We start from the raw sequence: 20,212 nt of genomic DNA, 5'->3' as shown, positions 1-20,212 counted from the left end.
CAATCCTAGTCCTTGACTACATCCAGCCACCTGTGCTGCCTCATATTCAGGTTCGGCTGATCCATGTTGTGCCTCAATCTCTTGTAATCCATGTATATAGTACATCAGACCCTGTACAGTTAAGGCCTCCAAATCTTGAGAGCGAATACCACCGCTCCCTCAAGATCATGCGTAGGGTATCTTGTCTCATGCGGCTTCAACTGTCGTGATTTATAGGCTATCACTCGTCCCCTTTGCACGAGGACTGCCCCCAGGCTGGTGATGGATGCATCACAATATGCTACAAAATCCTTGACTCCCTTGGTGATCGTCAACAGAGGCGTCTCACATAAACACCGTTGGAGGGTCTCAAATGCCCTCTATTTCTCTGGATCCCACTAGAAATCCTACCCCTTCCTTGTTAGACGAGTGAGGTGTACTACAATCTTGGAGAAATACCGAATGAATCTCTGATAGTACCCTGCTAACCCCAAGAAACTCCTGATATCTGAGGGAGATTTCGGAATCTCCCACTGCATGACCACCTCGACTTTGGCCGGGTCGACCAAAATCACCTCCTGATTAATCAGACGTCCAAGGAACTGGACCTCTCGTAACCAAAACTCACACTTCAAGAACTTGGCATATAGTTGTTCTCGCCGCAAAACCTCCAACAGCTCCCGGAGGTGCTCCCCGTGCTGCTCTCGGGTCTTGGAATACACCAAGATATCATCTATGAACACAATAACTGAGCGATCAAGCATCGGTCTGCAGACCCGATTCATCAAATCAATAAACATTGTCGGCGCGTTGGTGAGCCCAAACGGCATCACCACGAACTTGTAATGACCATAATGAGTCCGAAATGCGGTCTTCTCCACGTCTTCCTTCCTCACCCTAACCTGGTGATATCCGGATCTCAAATAGATATTGGAAAACCAAGATGCACCTTGCAGCTGATAGAAAAGATCATTTATCCATGGAAGAGGATAACGGTTCTTCACCGTTAACTTGTTCAACTCCCTATAGTCAATTCACATCATGTGCAAACCGTCCTTCTTCCTGAAGAAGAGGATCGGTGCTCCCCAGGGTGAACTACCCGGGCGAATAAACTGCTTACCCAGCAGCTCCTGCAGCTGAGATGCCAACTCCTGCATCTCTGGCGGTGCTAGATGGTACGACGCCTTAGCGATAGGGGCCGCACCCGACACTAGATCAATCCTGAACTCTACCTGCCTCTCCAGAGGCACTCCAGGTAACTCCTCTGCAAATACATCAACAAACTCCCTAACCACTAGAACTTCTGAAACTGAATTATGATCCTCAATCCGCGTATCTATCACATACGCTAGATAACTGGCACACTCGTGCCGAATGAATTGTTGAGTCCTGGCGGCTGAACAGAACCCTGCTCCCACTCTGCTGCCCTCACCATACATTACCAGTTCTCCCCCACTTGGGGTTCGAACAACCACTCGCTGACCCTCACAGTCGATCATGACACCAAACCGGCTAAGCCAATCCATCACTACGATCATACATACTTCCCCCATGGGAATAGGAATCAAATCTATCGTGAATGATACCCCGAAAATCTCTAGCTCGCATCCCCGGTAATCCGAAGAAGCAGAAATCCTGTGCTCGTTGGCGATTGAAACTCACAACGGACACTCAAGCTCATCTACCGACATACTGAATCGCCCCCGAGTCTAATAAAACCAAAGCAGGCAAAGAGTTTATTAAAACCATACCTAAACACAGGTACCACCTATAAGTATAACACATATACAATAACTGAAACATAAAATAGAAACATACCAGCAACCACATCCGGTGTTGCCTTGGCCTCCTCGGCCGTGAGCTGGAAGGTGCGCCCCTGAACCTTCGGAGGCTCCACCTTGACCGGCCTCCCATCCCCAATCCTCAAATTAGTCGGTGTGGATCCCTGCGCCGGCTTGGCGGCGAGTTGCGGGAGTTGGTCTTCACATGACCAAACTGATGACACTGGTAACAAATCCTTATATCTACTGGAGGGACTTACTGGCGACAGTCCCTTGCATAGCGCCCCTCTTTGCCACATTTGTGCAACCACCTCCTGCTCGACAAACTCCAGAATGACTCCTGCCTCACTTTCCACAAGTGCGGCTCTGCTGACCCCGGTCCGAGTATCAGCGGTCTTGGACCGCTTAGGTGTCAGCTGAGACTGTGCCGGAACCTGACGCTGCCCCTTCAACTGCAGCTCTAACTCCAACTCACACCGCCTCGCGACTTCCTGAAGATCCAAGAGAGTCTCATAACGTTGCGTAACAACAAACTGTCGAATATCAGTGTTGAGCATACTCAGATAACAAGTCATCTGAGACTGCTCTGAACCAACCTCTGGGCAAAACATAGACCTCTCCGTGAACATACGAGTGATCTCCATAATTGACTCCCCATCTTGCCTCAATGTCAAAAACTCTTGAGCAAGCCGCTCCCGCTCAACGCGTGGAACGTAGCGGTTGCGGAACATATCCCAGAACTGCTCCTAAGTAACAGCGGCTCGCTGATCATCAGTGTACAACCCTGTCGTCAATCTCCACCAGTCCTTTGCCCCGAGCCTCAACAGGTTCACGACACACCTGAGCTTCTGGTCAGCAGGACATGAACACGTGAAGAAACAACCCTCCACGTCAGATAACCACCTCATAGCCCTGATTGTATCTATGTACCATCAAATGTCAGGGGCTTTGTCTTATTGAAGTCCCAGTACTGGAAAGCCCTGTTGGCTCATCCTCCAATCCCTACCGCGGTTACAGCCGTTGTGGCTGCAGCGGCAGCTGTCTCTGCTAGAGCTGCATATCGCTCATCAAAGTACTCAACCACCGCGGTCTTAATCGACCCAAACATCTCTGGAAACTGCGCTCGGAACGCTGCAACAATCTCATCGTGCAGAATGTCCCGGATCCTGGCATCCAACTCCTCTGTCCCTATCTGTACCACGGGCTCAGGTGCTACCGGCACCTCCGACCCTCCGTCTCCCGATCCTAATCCTGATCCTGATCCTGATCCGGATCTAGTAGTAAAATGTCTCGTCACCACCATACTGAGAATATAACCAAGATGTCAGATAAACAACATATACCGGGAGGCCAATTCCCACAACCCTAGGGGTTGTGACTTCCTTGCTACGCGTATGGGTCCTGTGCTTCCAGTAGTACGGGCCCATACTACCTTCTACACCTACCCATATTTATCTCAATTATCGCCACAACACCCTAATACTATCACCAACATAATATGCGCTCAACCCTCACTCCTAGGGGAATATCGACTATCTCGCCACTAGTCTCACAACTTTCCACAACTCACATATTCATGAAACTTTCACCAACCCTACAACACCAGTGTATGCTAGCCACACATAACGTTGGACCCGATAGAATTTTGAATATCCAATCCTACACTAAGGTCGAATTAGACATTCTCAGGCTATAAGATCTTGATTATGCACAACCGTGATGTATACACTAAACACCTACGGTTATGATGTCAATTCCATATACAAGAAACCCTAGGCTAGTAGGCATCCTATATTCAGGCAAGTCTATCATGCGATTCCTAGCCTAGCACTAGCATGCTCTTCTATCATATCATGATATCAAATAACTGTACGGTATTTTGGGGTTTACTTATAGGCTTTGGCTGATCGTACCCTCTGCATCCTCCATCCTTTACTTTGAAAACCATTTTAGATTTTATTCCGAAAATTTCCATTGATTTGAGGCTGGGTTTACACGTGTGTTTCCCCCAATTCACTCAAACCAAGGCTCTGATACCAACTTGTAACATCCATAAATTTTATGCCAAATTTAAACTTTTCCAATCACAAATAAAACTAAATAGTATTTGTTTATATAATGTTTTCAATCATTATTCATCAGAGTATCCAATAACCAGATCATAAGGATGAGGAGTGGTACGGTCACGCCTTCGCCTTGCCATGATCTCCTGAAGTACCTGAAACATTAAACTGAAAACTGTAAGCCCAAGGGCTTAGTGAGCTACCCCCAAAATACCAATATCACACCGATAATACCATATCAACAACAGACAAACAACAGCATGCATACTGGGCCATCGGCCTGACTGGACCGCCCTGTAGGGCCTACAGTCTATCTGAATCTATCCCGAGCCTTCAGCATAACTGGACGGCCATGTGGGCCTACAGTCTCCTCGGACCACTCATAGGGTGTGTTGGCCTTCAGCACAAAGCAGGACCGCCTCAACCCAAACAACAAACAAATAACCATGTGCACATAACTAGCATATACTGTCATATACAAACACCAACATATCTATCTCACTAATCATCAATCATAGCAATCTCTCATAACTAGAGCATCGACCTAGCATGTCACTATCATACCAATCCCTATGGATCATAAGAGCATAACATACTGTCTATCCTGATTTTGATCTAACAGATCATAACCATAGGTAGCATACCATAACAATAAAAACTAAAGGGCCGACCTTGGTGCCTTAGACCCTATTGATATAGTGAGGATAACTCACCTTGCAGATGTCGACTCGGTAGATAAACTTCAACCCTCGGATCACCGCCACAAACTCCACCACCTATTACCATTGCATAATCATACCCATAAGTTCCCAACCTTTCAAGGTATCCCATAAGCCAACTAATCAAAGCCTGATCGAATTCATAGTCATTAGTCAAGGTCAACCGTCCATGTTTACCGTAACTCGTCGAGTACCCTCGGCTACTCGCCAAGTTCCTTGAAGTACTTGCCCACTCGTTGAGTCACCGGAGTGACTCATCGAGTTCCTTCGGTTTATGATCGAAACCCTAAGGCCACTTGTCGAGTTTCCTTCTTGCAACTCGACGGTTACACACGCATACATAAATTGGGGAAACCTCAACCGACTTGCCGAGTTGTTCATCCAACTCGTCGAGTCTACAACAATCTTCATCGGACTCGCCGAGTTGTTCATCCGACTCATCGGGTCCAGGCTCATCTTTATGTGACTCGCCGAGTCAACCTTCCGACTCGCCGAGTTCCTTCAGTCCTTAAGCTATACATACTCTTTTAAGCCATGCAGTGGCTCTAAATTACAGATCCAAGCTTCTAAGGCATGCTTTTCACTTAAAGTTGCAAAATTTACGTGCATGCATAGCTACAAAGGCTCTAAATGTCAAATCCAATCTCACAATGGGGTTTCATACTCAAAGAGGCTTCATACATGACCGAATTCGGAGCTTTATGACTCTAGAACGCAAGAAGGGTCCAGATCTGAAGTTACAACTTCGGATCTAGCTCATATCCCACATTATCATCTCAAACGAACCATAAGAACCCTAAATCTCAACCAAAGGAGGTCTAGAAGGAAAATGAAGTAAAGGTGATGACTTGATACCTCCAAATGATGCTATCTGAGGTAGATTTCTAATTTCCCACACGACCTTTCCCCTAGCCTTTTGTCCTCCAAGCTCTTCTTCTCAAAAGATCTCCTCTCCAAAGCTTTAGACACACAAGAATGAAGCACCACACGAATTAGGGTTTTATGAGCTCTCAATGGACTACAAAGAGGCTTATGCTTCCTTAAATAGGGTGCAAAACCCCGGGATTTAGGGTTTCATCTTCCAGATCCTACTCGTCGAGTCCCTTAGTGGGCTCGATGAGTAGGCCACTAAATACGCGTCCCCAACCCGCTGCTACTCGGCGAATAGGAAAACCGACTCGTCGAGTAGACCTCAAAATCAAAGAAATTCATATTTAAACAATGCCTGAGAATCGGGGCGTTACACAATTTGTATGGATAATCTTTTGAGAATAGTATGTTTATGATTTATTAATATATTATAAGTTATAATGTATTAATATGAAATCATATTGTTTAATTATTATTGATCAAGAATTAATTTGGAATTAATTTAGTGATCAAAAGAAACTAATTAAGTATGGACTTTTATATATAGAATGGGCCAAAGTTCATTGAGGATGGGCTAAGCTTGCATGGATAGTCGATGGAGTTTTTAACTCATGGATCCTATGGAAATGAAAGGTCATGGGTATCAGGGTTTACATGGATGTAACCCTAATCCACCATACAATATAAAGAGGTATTTGGAACATGAAATGGCACTAGTATGTGTGAGAACAAAGGGTGGGTTGATTTCTAGTGTGCTTCATATTCTCTCAAAGTATTCTAAGTTGTTTTGGTGATTTGTGATTCCACTTGAGGCATTCACATTATTGGTGCTAGGCTCTTGAAGCACCAAGCAATCAACCACAAGAAAAGGTAAATCATTTTCTAGTTTTATATTACAAGTACCCCATGATATTCTAGTTAGGATGAGAACCTTGGAAAAATTAATTTTGTGTGTATAATAGAGAAAACATTGATCCAAGGTTTCCAGGGTTGCATGTACACCATAGGAGTGTTAGAATGCTCACAACCCTTCATCTGTAACATCCTGTTTCAAATTGTTCCCATTTTGAATTGGTGAATAAGGATTAAGTGCTATCAAGCTATGGATACTTGAGGGGTCGGGTTTCGGACCTAGTTGGAGTTGGACAATGTGCCTTGGATTGCTCGGGTATTCAGTTTGAGATTTTGGATCAAAGGGTATTTCGGTAATTTTTCAGATCAGGTCTTATGGGAAGTGGATTTTGGTTCGGGACATTTTATGGCAGGAAATAATTGATAATAGTGTTGAGCGTCTCTATACCTTTCTATGGATAAATGAATGGTTGGGATCGGAGTTGTATCGATTAAGTTATAGCCTTCAGACGAATTAGGGTTTTAGGAAAAGCCCTAGTACACAGGTCGTACCGAAGAGAGAGAACTACGCGAGACGTAGTTGGAGGAACGCGTAGTGTTTATGCAAGGACTAGATTGGGGTGCGCGGCCTCATACGCAGGGCGTACTATAACAGCCCGGATCTCCAGGTATTTTATTGTTTTAATATTTTGAGTTTTGAGAAGGGACTCGGCGAGTTGGAGCTCAGAATCGCCGAGTAGAGTCGCGATTCTGGACGCGGGATTCGTTCGGACTCGGCGAGTCCAGGATATGGACTCGGCGAGTCCACGCTGTTTAATGAAACCCTAATTTCTCGGGTTTGGGACCTATTTAAATGACCTTATGGCCGTCATTTGCATCCATCAGTCCATAGAGAGAAACCCTGAAAGTGCTTTAGCGATTTGAGAGAGAAAGGAGGCATTTCTTGACATTTGTGTGTTGTTTAGCAAAGAAGAGGGAGGCTCTAGCCAAGAGGAGGCAAAGGAGACTGCTATTTGGTGGATTTGAAGCTTGGCCCTTCAATCTAAAGGTATGATTTCGACTCATCTCCTGATTTGTGAAGTATAACCGATTTTAGGGTTTCTTGTGGCCTTGTTGAGTTGATTTGATGGCCAAATAGTCCCATGCTTGTGATGAGACTTCGGATCTGGATCCATAGAGGTCCAGAGAGTCTCATTCTTCAAGCTTTATAGAGAACAATGGAGGTCATGACCTTGTGTAGTGAGATTTGTTGAAGATTCTTCATAATTAGTCATATAGAGGTTGTTAATGCATCAAGACTAGGACTTTACGTGATGAATCAGTCTAGGAGGGCCAGATCTATGAATTGTTGGAGTAGATCTGACCTTAGAAGCAAGTTTGGGTGATTGCATGGAATGGACTCGCCGAGTCCGATGAGCAGACTCGGCGAGTAGCTTGAAGATTGCCTTGGACCGGACCGGCCAGTGAGTGGTCCAGTCGAGTCCGGAGTTGACCCAGTGAGTCAGGGCGAGTTAGAGAGAGTCGTCAAGTGGTCTGAGTCGAGCTGGGACTCGCCGAGTCGTTCTTGAGACTCGGCGAGTTGAGTCGGGGTGGTCCCGCGATTCTTCCAGGTGGAACTCGTCGAGTCAGGGGGAGTACTCGACGTGTAGAAAGGGAATCCTAGAGAGTTGGTGAGAACGTCTAGACTCGCCGAGTTGCCGCGGGCACTCGCCGAGTCCGGTCAAAGTTGACCGTTGACCGTTGACCTGTGTTGACTTTTTAGGGATAGTCAACCTTAGAGATAAAAGTGTTAATTAGAGTCTTGTGATGTTATAGGAGGATTAGAGCTCGGAGGATCGAGTACGAGGGATTTCCAGGGATCGTGAGATACCGAGACACGCGAGGTGAGTCTTCTCACTATACTTTACCTTGAGTAGGTAATCAGAGTCATGTGATAGAGTATGTGTATGTTATGTGTATGCTATGTGTTGTACTGCATGATGTCTATGTGATTATGTTGTGCATGCTTATAGAGTTGGAACCGGAAGGTTCCCAGAGTTAGAACCTGAGGGTTCACAGAGTTGGGTGCACGGACCCATAGAGTTATGGCCTCGAGTGGCTAATATGTGTTTTATGTGTGGTATTTTGGGGAACTCACTAAGCTTTGTGCTTACAGTGTTAGTGTTGTTTCAGGTACTAGCGATGACCGTGGGAAGGCGCCGGCTTGATCTGTACACACGTAGAGGAATTCGATATAATTATGTGATCTTGGGATTTGTATGATACATATTGGAATTTGAAATTTGATGTTTTATGAAATTAAGAGAGAAATGCTTTTATAAATTGTGAAAAATAAATTTTAAAATTTTCAGTGTTACAAGTTGGTATCAGAGCCTTGGTTTGAGGGATTCGAGTACACCTTCGGGCGTATTTGAACTCAAACTGAGGATTTGAGATGTATTTTCAAAAAGAGTAAAAGATTTTCGAAAAACGCAGAGCAAGAGATGTGTGTACGATCAGTCAGCGCCCGAACGGTGATTTCCCAAAAATACCTTTATATATTATGTGATATTGATATTGATATGATGTATCCGCATGCTAGAGTAGGCTAGGTATTGCTATTAGGACTAGAGTGGCCTGATGTGTGATGCCTTAGCCTAGAGAGAGGTGAGCTGCTATGAGATGCTTGAGAGTGAGTAGGTAGCAGCAAGGGACTTATGAGAAATCTATTAGAGAGTAGTCTATGCATGATAAAGTACTTGAGACCTGGGATCCAAAGAGAAGGACTTGGGGTGTATTCTGGTGCGGTGCGGACAGTAGTATTGGGCCCATACTACTGGAAGCACCGGAGCGGGGTGCAGCCCAAGTCAGAATCTTTGGAATGCCAAGAATCAAGGAGAAAAGAGTTGTCGAGTGTGAGCATACTCGTGTGGATTCTAATTTATCGTATGTTGTATTTCAGAGGTAGATCATGGTGAGGACACGTTTGATGCCCGAGAGCAGTGGTACCAGTGAGGAGGAGATCCGCCGGATCATTCAGGAGGAGGTGGCTGCGGCCATCAGGGCAGAGATACCGGAGATGTTTGGGTCTATAAAGACCACCTTGATTGAGACGTTTGATGAGCGTTATGCCGCTCTTTCTGAGGCTGCTGCTGCAGCGGCTACCGCAGCGATTGCTGCTGCGAGGCCGCAGGGTGGGGATGCGTTGCTGTTCCGTGAGTTCAGCAACACAAAACCACCAGAGTTTGATGGTACTCAGGATCCGGTGGCAGCTATGAGGTGGATATCTGATATTGAGGGGTGTTTCTTCACTTGCTCGTCTCCTGAGCATTTGAAGGTACGGTTCGCGCTGAACCAGCTTCGCTTGGGAGCGAAGGACTGGTGGAAGTTTGTGACAGCGCATTATTCGCCTGCTGAGCTTTCTGCGGTGACCTGGGAGAGGTTCACCACTATGTTTCGGGATGAGTACGTTCCCCAGGTGGAGAGGGAGCGTTTAGCACAGGAGTTTCTAACCCTCAAGCAGGGTACTGAGTCTGTTACAGCGATCACGAGGATGTTCCACGAGAGGGCGATGTTCTGCCCTGAGCACGTGTCCACTGAGCAGGCACGTATGAGCCGCTACTTGAGCATCTTGAGGAGGGATATTCGGGAGTTCGCTGCGAACTCCTCGTACCGGACATTTACCGAGCTTCAGGCAAATGCCCAGAAGAGGGAGATTGAGCTTGAGACCCAGGCCAGGGAGGAGGCAGAGTCTCAGGGGAGGGATCGGCGACCGGCGTTGTCGCAGCCGGCCGCCAAGCGGGCCAAGCCTGCTGATCCCAGACCAGGGAGCCAGAAGGGCCGCACTTGCGGAAAGTGCGGCAAGGGTCATGACGGTGTCTGCCGAGCAGGGTCTTGCTACAAATGTGGTAAGGAGGGGCACATGGCCAAGGACTGCCCCAAGGGGTTTGCAGTGTGCTTTCACTGCAACCAGACCGGACACCGGAAGGCCGAGTGTCCGCAGTTGCGCGGAGCATCTCAGGGGTCTGCTCCTGCCGCCACCAGAGTTACAGAGAGTCGGCCTGTGAAGGCCGAGAGCTCGAGGGAGAGCCTTCCAGCTGACTGCGGAGGAGGTCCGCGCTGCGCCCGATGTTGTGGCTGGTATGTTTCCTTTCGTGTATTTATTTTGACATATGATGTTATGCTTATATTATGTTATGTGTAGGTACTTTTCTTGTGAATTCCGTACCTGCTTTAGTGTTATTTGACTCGGGTGCGAGTCGGTCTTTTGTATCTTTGGCCTTTAGCCAGCATATCAGTGCTAGTCGTGAGGCACTGAGTCGGCCTCTGAGAGTCTCCATAGCTGATGATAGAGTGATTTGTGCCGCAGAGGTTTTCCGGGGATGTGTGTTAGAGATCTTTGGGATTGAGTTTCCGATTGATCTGATTCCTATTGCGATGGGTGATGTTTGTGTCATTGTGGGCATGGACTGGTTGAGCCGATTCGGCGCGATTATCGACTGTGAGCGTCAGCTGGTGACTATACGAGACCCTAGTGGGGGAGTTCTTTCGGTGTACGGTGAGGGTACACGTTCGGGATCAGCCTTTTGTTCGGCCGCTAGGGCGAGGCAGTGTCTACAGCAGGGCTGTAAGGGTTTTGTGGCGTATGTGATGGATACGCGAGCGACTTCTGAGAGACCGAGTTCGGTTGGGGAGGTACCGGTGGTGTGTGAGTTTCCAGATGTCTTTCCCGAGGAGCTGCCGGGAGTACCTCCTGTGAGGCAAGTGGAGTTTGGTATTGATTTGGTTCCGGGGGCTGCACCTATAGCTAAGGTGCCTTATCGTCTTGCACCTCCAGAGATGCAAGAGTTATCCTCGCAGCTTCAGGAGTTGTTGGGGAAGGGATTTATTCGGCCGAGCAGCTCGCCGTGGGGAGCACCTATTCTGTTCGTCAAGAAGAAGGATGGTTCACACCGGATGTGTATTGATTACCGGGAGTTGAACAAGCTGACGATCAAGAACCGTTACCCGTTGCCGAGGATCGACGATTTATTTGATCAGTTGCAGGGAGCATCTTGGTTTTCCAAGATCGATTTGAGGTCGGGATATCATCAGGTGAGAGTGCGAGATGAGGACGTCCAGAAGACAGCTTTCAGGACGCGATATGGGCATTATGAGTTTGTGGTGATGCCTTTTGGGCTCACTAATGCCCCGGCGGTGTTCATGGATCTCATGAACAGGGTATGTAGGCCGATGTTGGATCGGTCGGTGATTGTATTTATCGATGATATTCTGGTGTATTCGAGATCTAGGGAGCAGCATGAGGAACATTTGAGGGAGGTCCTTGGGGTACTGAGATCGGAGAAGCTTTATGCAAAGTTCTCCAAGTGTGATTTCTGGTTACGGGAGGTCCAGTTCCTAGGACATCTCGTTAACCAGGAAGGGATTCTGGTCGATCCGGCCAAGGTTGAGGCGGTGATGGGTTGGGAGGTGCCAAAGTCACCCTCTGAGATCAGGAGCTTCCTTGGATTAGCAGGGTATTATCGGAGATTTATCAAGGATTTCTCCAAGATCGCAGTGCCGCTCACCAGGTTGACCCGGAAGGGTGTTGCATTCTCATGGGGTCCCGAGCAGCAGACCTCCTTTGAGACACTTCGCCAGAGGTTGTGCGAAGCCCCGGTATTAGCTCTCCCGGAAGGGATGGAGGATTTTGTAGTATATTGTGATGCATCGATTTTGGGGTTGGGTGCGGTGTTGATGCAGAGGGGTCATGTGACAGCATATGCATCGAGACAGCTGAAGCCTCATGAGACAAGATATCCCACGCATGATCTAGAGTTGGGGGCAGTAGTGTTCGCCCTCAAGATTTGGCGCCACTACTTATATGGGGTTCGATGTACGATATACACGGACCATAAGAGCTTGAAGTACTTGATGGATCAGCCCAATCTAAACATGCGTCAGAGGAGGTGGTTAGATGTGGTCAAGGATTATGATTGTGAGATCCTGTACCACCCGGGCAAGGCCAACGTGGTGGCCGATGCGTTGAGCCGCAGGGCGGAGAGCACTCCATTGCGAGATGTATGTTTGAGATTGACCATGATAGCTCCGGTATTGGATGCCATTCGTGGGGCACAGGCCGAGGCTGTGCAGCCGGAGATGCAGAAGAGGGAACGGGTTGTTGGGTTGGTTTCAGAATTTGTTACGGATGGGCGAGGGCTTATGACTTTTCAGGGTCGGATTTGGGTACCGTTCGTGGGTGGTACGCGCACTTCCTTGATGGAGGAGGCTCATCGGTCGAAATTTTCGATCCATCCGGGGGCTACGAAGATGTATTTGGATTTGAGGAGAGAGTATTGGTGGCCCTGTATGAAGAGGGACGTCGCGTGGTTCGTTGAGAGGTGCTTGACCTGCCGTAGGGTTAAGGCCGAGCACCAGAGACCGCATGGCAAGTTGCAGCCATTGGAGGTTCCCGAATGGAAATGGGAACAGATCACTATGGATTTCATCACCAAATTGCCGAGAACTGCCAGGGGAGTTGATGCAATTTGGGTGATTGTGGATAGGTTGACAAAGAGCGCTCACTTCCTTGCCATCAGTGAGAGTTCTTCAGCAGAGAAGTTGGCAGAATTATATGTGAGAGAAGTGGTATCTCGGCATGGGGTGCCGATCTCGATTGTTTCAGACCGTGATGTGCGCTTTACTTCCAGATTCTGGAAGAAATTTCATGAGGAGTTGGGTACTAGATTGCATTTTGGTACCGCATATCATCCCCAGACAGACGGTCAGAGTGAGCGGACGATTCAGATGCTTGAGGACATGCTTCGAGCACGTGTGTTGGATTTTGGGGGTAGCTGGGATGCGTACCTACCCTTGGCAGAGTTTTCCTACAACAACAACCATCATTCGAGCATTGGTATGCCACCCTTTGAGCTGTTGTATGGCAGGAGGTGTCGGACCCCCATTTGCTGGGGAGAGGTTGGGCAGAGAGTGATGGGCAGTACCGAGATCGTGCTTCAGACGACAGAGCAGATTCAGTAGGTCAGGCAGAGGTTATTGACCGCCCAGAGTCGACAGAAGAGTTATGCAGACAGACGCCGGTCCGAGCTTGAGTTTCAGGTCGGCGACTTCGTTCTCCTGAAGGTCTCTCCTTGGAAAGGAGTGGTTCGATTCAGGAAGAGGGGCAAGTTGGGGCCCCGGTATATTGGGCCATTTCGTGTGATTGCGAGGGTAGGCCGGGTAGCCTATCGTTTGGAATTGCCTGCAGAGTTGGGGCAAATCCACGACACTTTTCATGTGTCGCAATTGAGGAAATGTATTGCCGATGAGTCGGCAGTAGTTCCATTAGAGGATATTCAGGTGGATGCGAGCCTGAATTATGCCGAGAGACCAGTAGCCATCAGAGATCGGAAGATCAAGGTTCTGAGGAACAAGGAGGTACCTTTGGTGTTGGTTCAGTGGCAACACCGGAAGGGATCAGAGATGACCTGGGAGCCGGAGCGCGAGATGCGGGCTCAGTATCCGGAGCTATTTTAGAGCGAGACTTCGAGGGCGAAGTCTAATCCTAGTGGGGGAGAATTGTAACAGCCCGGATCTCCAGGTATTTTATTGTTTTAATATTTTGAGTTTTGAGAAGGGACTCGGCGAGTTGGAGCTCAGACTCGCCGAGTAGAGTCGCGATTCTGGACGCGGGATTCGTTCGGACTCGGCGAGTCCAGGATATGGACTCGGCGAGTCCATGCTGTTTAATGAAACCCTAATTTCTCGGGTTTGGGACCTATTTAAATGACCTTATGGCCGTCATTTGCATCCATCAGTCCATAGAGAGAAACCCTGAAAGTGCTTTAGCGATTTGAGAGAGAAAGGAGGCATTTCTTGACATTTGTGTGTTGTTTAGCAAAGAAGAGGGAGGCTCTAGCCAAGAGGAGGCAAAGGAGACTGCTATTTGGTGGATTTGAAGCTTGGCCCTTCAATCTAAAGGTATGATTTCGACTCATCTCCTGATTTGTGAAGTATAACCGATTTTAGGGTTTCTTGTGGCCTTGTTGAGTTGATTTGATGGCCAAATAGTCCCATGCTTGTGATGAGACTTCAGATCTGGATCCATAGAGGTCCAGAGAGTCTCATTCTTCAAGCTTTATAGAGAACAATGGAGGTCATGACCTTGTGTAGTGAGATTTGTTGAAGATTCTTCATAATTAGTCATATAGAGGTTGTTAATGCATCAAGACTAGGACTTTACGTGATGAATCAGTCTAGGAGGGCCAGATCTATGAATTGTTGGAGTAGATCTGACCTTAGAAGCAAGTTTGGGTGATTGCATGGAATGGACTCGCTGAGTCCGATGAGCAGACTCGGCGAGTAGCTTGAAGATTGCCTTGGACCGGACCGGCCAGTGAGTGGTCCAGTCGAGTCCGGAGTTGACCCAGTGAGTCAGGGCGAGTTAGAGAGAGTCGTCAAGTGGTCTGAGTCGAGCTGGGACTCGCCGAGTCGTTCTTGAGACTCGGCAAGTTGAGTCGGGGTGGTCCCGCGATTCTTCCAGGTGGAACTCGTCGAGTCAGGGGGAGTACTTGACGTGTAGAAAGGGAATCCTAGAGAGTTGGTGAGAACGTCTAGACTCGCCGAGTTGCCGCGGGCACTCGCCGAGTCCGGTCAAAGTTGACCGTTGACCGTTGACCGTTGACCTATGTTGACTTTTTAGGGATAGTCAACCTTAGAGATAAAAGTGTTAATTAGAGTCTTGTGATGTTATAGGAGGATTAGAGCTCGGAGGATCGAGTACGAGGGATTTCCAGGGATCGTGAGATACCGAGACACGCGAGGTGAGTCTTCTCACTATACTTTACCTTGAGTAGGTAATCAGAGTCATGTGATAGAGTATGTGTATGTTATGTGTATGCTATGTGTTGTACTGCATGATGTCTATGTGATTATGTTGTGCATGCTTATAGAGTTGGAACCGGAAGGTTCCCAGAGTTAGAACCTGAGGGTTCACAGAGTTGGGTGCACGGACCCATAGAGTTATGGCCTCGAGTGGCTAATATGTGTTTTATGTGTGGTATTTTGGGGAACTCACTAAGCTTTGTGCTTACAGTCTTAGTGTTGTTGTTTCAGGTACTAGCGATGACCGTGGGAAGGCGCCGGCTTGATCTGTACACACGTAGAGGAATTCGATATAATTATGTGATCTTGGGATTTGTATGATACATATTGGAATTTGAAATTTGATGTTTTATGAAATTAAGAGAGAAATGCTTTTATAAATTGTGAAAAATAAATTTTAAAATTTTCAGTGTTACACGTACGAGAAGGTACACTGAGCGTACGAGGGTCAGACTGAAAACCATAAAATTCGGATTTGACACCTATTTAAACATCCTCATGTCTTTAGGACAAAACCCTAATCCGCCTCTAGAGCCTCATTTCATCCCTTTTCACCAGAGATACCTTGTGAGAGTGTTTCTGAGCTTAAGGAATGTATTGTGGTCATTTTAGAGTTTTTTCAAGAAGTAGGATTTGCTAAGCAAGCTTTGACTAACATTGGGCTTCAAGAATCTGCATCTAGTTCACCTTGAAGAACTTCTGGAGGTATAAAGCTTTGATCTTGGCATCTTATTCATTAGATCTAGTTAGAGTTTTCTATATTGTCCCGTGTAGTTGGTTTTGGGCCTTCTCTTGAGAGTTGAGCAACTCCAGAGGCTGAAATGGTTAGATTTGAGCCTTGTGAGCATGATAGATGCATAAAGGTGCTAGCTTGAAGAGTATCTAGACTCCATGCATGAGTTTGAAGCTTTAAATGAAGTCGTAAAGTGAAGAATGAGGTTTTTAAGTCCCATATAGCATGCAAGGGCATAAAGTTGCCAACTTTATGCCCTAGGACGTCTTAATATGCTCATATATAAGTTTGGGACGTAAAGTCTTCAAGTATTAAGCATTTAATGGATTTTGTGCATAAGCTTTTTGTACGTCGGGGGTACAATGTAGTAGGCTACGTGTAGAGCCCTTTGCCCGATACACTAAGCGAACAGAAGAGGTACGTTGAGCGTACTCTCTCAGGAGGACTTAGGCCTTAGCGGACTTCGAACCTTTTGACCCTAATGGTTTTGGGTTTTGATTTGCTAGAAGTTGGGCCTGAATGTACCTTTAGGCCAATATTGGGATAGTTGGGTCTAATGACCCTTGCGGCCCAATACATAAATGGACTTTGCATTATAGGCCTCGGGTTGGGCAATTTCTTGGACTTGATTATTCTGGGCCTTCGTGGGCCAATTAGGAACAGGATTATGGAATATGGAAATTATTAGGCTTTAGGATAAGGTCCATTAGAGAGGTTGGGCCTAATTTGGAAAATTAATTGGACAAGGATAGTTTAGGGGTAAAATGGTCTTCTTACCTTGGGGTATGAAGTGATATGTATGGATTAGAACTCAATTGCTAATTGAGTGTCAACTGATATTGGTAGCTCTGGGAAGTAGACAGGACAACAACTAAGGATTCCAATCGATAAGTGTCTGCATTCAAGGTGAGTCTTCTCACCATACCAATAAGTCTAAGGCACCAAGGCCGGCCTATTTAATGTTATATGGATTGATAGTTGGTTATGTGATATGTCGCAAAGACATTTGTATGGAAGTCCTCGGGGGGTTCCCGTGGCAGTATATTAAGACCATGAGGAGGTTCCTATGACAATCGATATAAGTCCTTGAAGGGTTTCCATGGCTTCCTATATATGTTTATTTGTTTAGCTCGTATGATATTCCCGTGATTGGTGTAGACCGTTGGGTTCCAGTGGCGGCTAGTATAGACCACGTGGGGGTTTCTCGTGGCACTTGGTGTAAGACCTTGAAAGGTTTCTACGGCATCCCCATATATTTATATATATGGCTTATATGATTTATGTAGCTTTCATAGTTAATATGGATTATGTGATTATGTGGTTTGTATATATGGGGTATACTCTGGAGAACTCATTAAGTTTCGTGCTTACGGTTTAATGTTTTGGTTTCAGGTATCATCAATTTGGAAAAGAAGGGTTCGAATTGATCGCAGTGTACACACCTATGATTTCCACAATAAATGATTTTGGGATGAACTCTGATAAATATTTTACTTAACGATGTTTTGGAATGTTTGAAATAAAAAGTACCAATGTTTTGACTATATTAAAAATGAAATTTTTACCCTTGATTTTTGGGTCATTACACAATCACTCTTTATTTTCTTCCAAGGCTAATAATACTTATGTTGCATTGCTCATTTATGTAGATGACGAGATTCTCCTTGGCAATAATCATGATCACATTGCTTAAAGAAAGACATATCAAAGACTAAGGACCAGTAAAGTATTTTCTTGGCTGTGAAGCAACTCATACACAAGATGGTATGGTCTTAAGTTAAAGAAAATATACATTGGACGTCCTCGCAGAGAGCAATCGTCTAGGGTGTCGCCTTGGCTCGTTTCAAATGGAAACTAATGACAATATCGACCATGTTATTGAGTCACCATTTATTGATGCAAGACGATATCGACGAATCATTGGCCGATTGCTCTATCTACAAGTCACAAGACCCAACATAATACTTGAGTCAATACTTTGATTTAGTTTGTCTCTTCACCAAGAAAACATCATCTTAATGTTGTCCACAGAATATTGTGTTACATCAAAACTACTGCAGGACAAGAGATATTTTTATTTGTTTAACTGTAATCTAACTCACAACGCATTATATGATTCATATTGGCTTAGGTGTCCTTTTACTCGACATCTAAAACCAGATATTTTATTACATTGGATGGAGTCCCAATATCTTGGAAAACCAAGAAACAATATGTGGTCTCAAGATCGTTTGGTAAAGCTGAGTATAAGGCCATCGCTACTACTTTTAGTGAACTCTTATGGCTCAGATGCGTGGTTGCTTTCTGATATGGATGCACCTTAGTTAGGACAACACGGTTTCATTATGACAACAAAGTGGCTTGTCACATTGCCAATAACCCAATCTTTCACGAACACACAAAACGTGTTGAGATGGATTTTACTTTGTACACTAGCAAGTAGAGTATGGTTAGATCAAGCTCTGCTACATTAGTAATAAATATCAAATTGTTGACATTTTCATTAAACCATTTGGGATGGAACGATTCCAGTTTTTATGTGGCAAGCTTGTCATTCGAGCTCACGGGAGTGTTGGACTTGCTTATCTATAAACTTCCTAGTAGATGTAGACTAGGTCGCTTTTTTTTGGTTTCCTAGTTGTTATCATTTTGTTATTTATTCCCCACGCAAGTTTACTATATAAACATTGACACGGTGCCTTAATAAATATAACCTGAAATATGATTCTTCAAGATTCTGCCTAAACCGTCAAATTCATTAAATAAGTATATCCATGTTTAAATAAATTTTAAACAAACAAACCTAACGACTTATCAAATAAGATATTAAATTCATTAATTCCTTAAATCACAAAACAAAAGACGATTAAATTCTGAAAAAAAAAATAAACAAATAAACAAACAAACAACGATTAAATTCTGAAAAAAAAAACAATGACTATTAAAGTCTGAAAAATGTTTAAATAAGAAAACAGAAAATATTATAGAGATTTATTTTAGTTTCATTTCATATGCTATATTTATGTAAATTTAAGACTCGCCAATGAATTAATGTTGACTCCTCAACGACTTAGATTTCTTTTATATAGTGCCCAGCACCACATATAAACTAAGGTCCACTCACTGCTCGATTTGATATCTCATCGCCGTCGTCACCTCCACCATAAACCACCACCAACCACCACCTCCAGCATTCAAATGGAAAGGTTGAAAACACAAACTCATGATTTCTTGAACGAAGAATCTTTCTCTCGACTTCCCTTTTCCCCTCACTTGCCACCCAAAGAGAATTCAATTAGGCTGTTCGGGAAAGAATTTGGTGGCGGTGATCTGGCCACCGTTATCACCGACGAGTCTAGTTCAGCGAAAAGTACCACCACCTTTATCCAGAATGAAACCAAAGAAAACGGAGAAAGTTGCAGGAAATTTGAATGCAATTATTGTTGCAGGAACTTCCCTACATCTCAAGCCCTTGGAGGCCATCAAAACGCACACAGAAGGGAAAGATTACAGGCCAAGCGTCCACATATCCTACCCTTCTCGATCCACCGTAGCTCCTCCAAGCCACAACTGCATAATGCCATTAACAACCACAATCACAACCTCACCACCACCACCACCACCACCTCACCACCCTATCGCCATCAATCCACTATAAAAAACATCATCGACTATAGCAATAATTTAAGGTTTTATGGAGGAAAAACTTCTTACACTTCCCATCAAACACCCATCAACGGCAGGCCATTGGCGTTGTGGAGATTTCCCATGGTGGTGCACAACTCAACTACATTTAATCACGGCAGCTTGTTGAATTCCTCAGACACCGGATCGAGGTCTGGGAACCTATACATGCATGAATTGCAGCAAAACATTCATGATCAAGTTAGTTTGGATTTGCATCTTTAGTATTGTAGTATTATTTTTTAATCTTTTTGAGGATATGTTTTCCTCATTGCAAGATCAGTACATGCACTAGCTAGATCATGGGATTCGTTTGTTTATTAATGCATTCATATTATGACCGAGAACTGTTAGTAATTATGTTATGAGTTATGTCTGTGACAAGATCCAATAATTAAAAGGTAGCGCATTGACTTGTGTACATAAATAATTATAGCACGATAATGTTAAATTGTCAAATTACTAGTTTTCTTATATCTGAACTTTATGAAATACCAAGGAAAGCTCAATAATTACTTAGTTTGTAAAGGTTTTGGACGAACAAACTTATAAACAAATCGATAAAAAGCGAGACGAACATCTTTTAGCAACATATAATGTAATACCGTAATTTTGTAAGATTATCCTATTAATTAAATGTTCATTCTAATTCTAGAGATATAATGGAACGGTATACGTTTAAACATATAT

The 20,212-nt window shown here is 45.2% G+C and overlaps 1 protein-coding gene across 1 annotated transcript; it reads left to right on the top strand.

Moving 5' to 3' along the window:
- The first annotated feature begins 18,879 nt into the window (after nt 1-18,879).
- Nucleotides 18,880-19,984, top strand: LOC111916584 (zinc finger protein 8). Its single transcript, XM_023912244.3, has one exon. It carries the CDS (start codon nt 19,037-19,039, stop codon nt 19,745-19,747), a length of 711 nt encoding a protein of 236 aa, XP_023768012.1. The 5' UTR covers nt 18,880-19,036; the 3' UTR covers nt 19,748-19,984.
- The last annotated feature ends 228 nt before the right edge of the window (nt 19,985-20,212 follow it).

This window comes from Lactuca sativa, chromosome 1 (assembly GCF_002870075.4).
Source record: "Lactuca sativa cultivar Salinas chromosome 1, Lsat_Salinas_v11, whole genome shotgun sequence".
Classification (NCBI taxonomy): Eukaryota; Viridiplantae; Streptophyta; class Magnoliopsida; order Asterales; family Asteraceae; genus Lactuca; species Lactuca sativa.
This window is presented reverse-complemented; position numbering and strand designations above follow the sequence as displayed.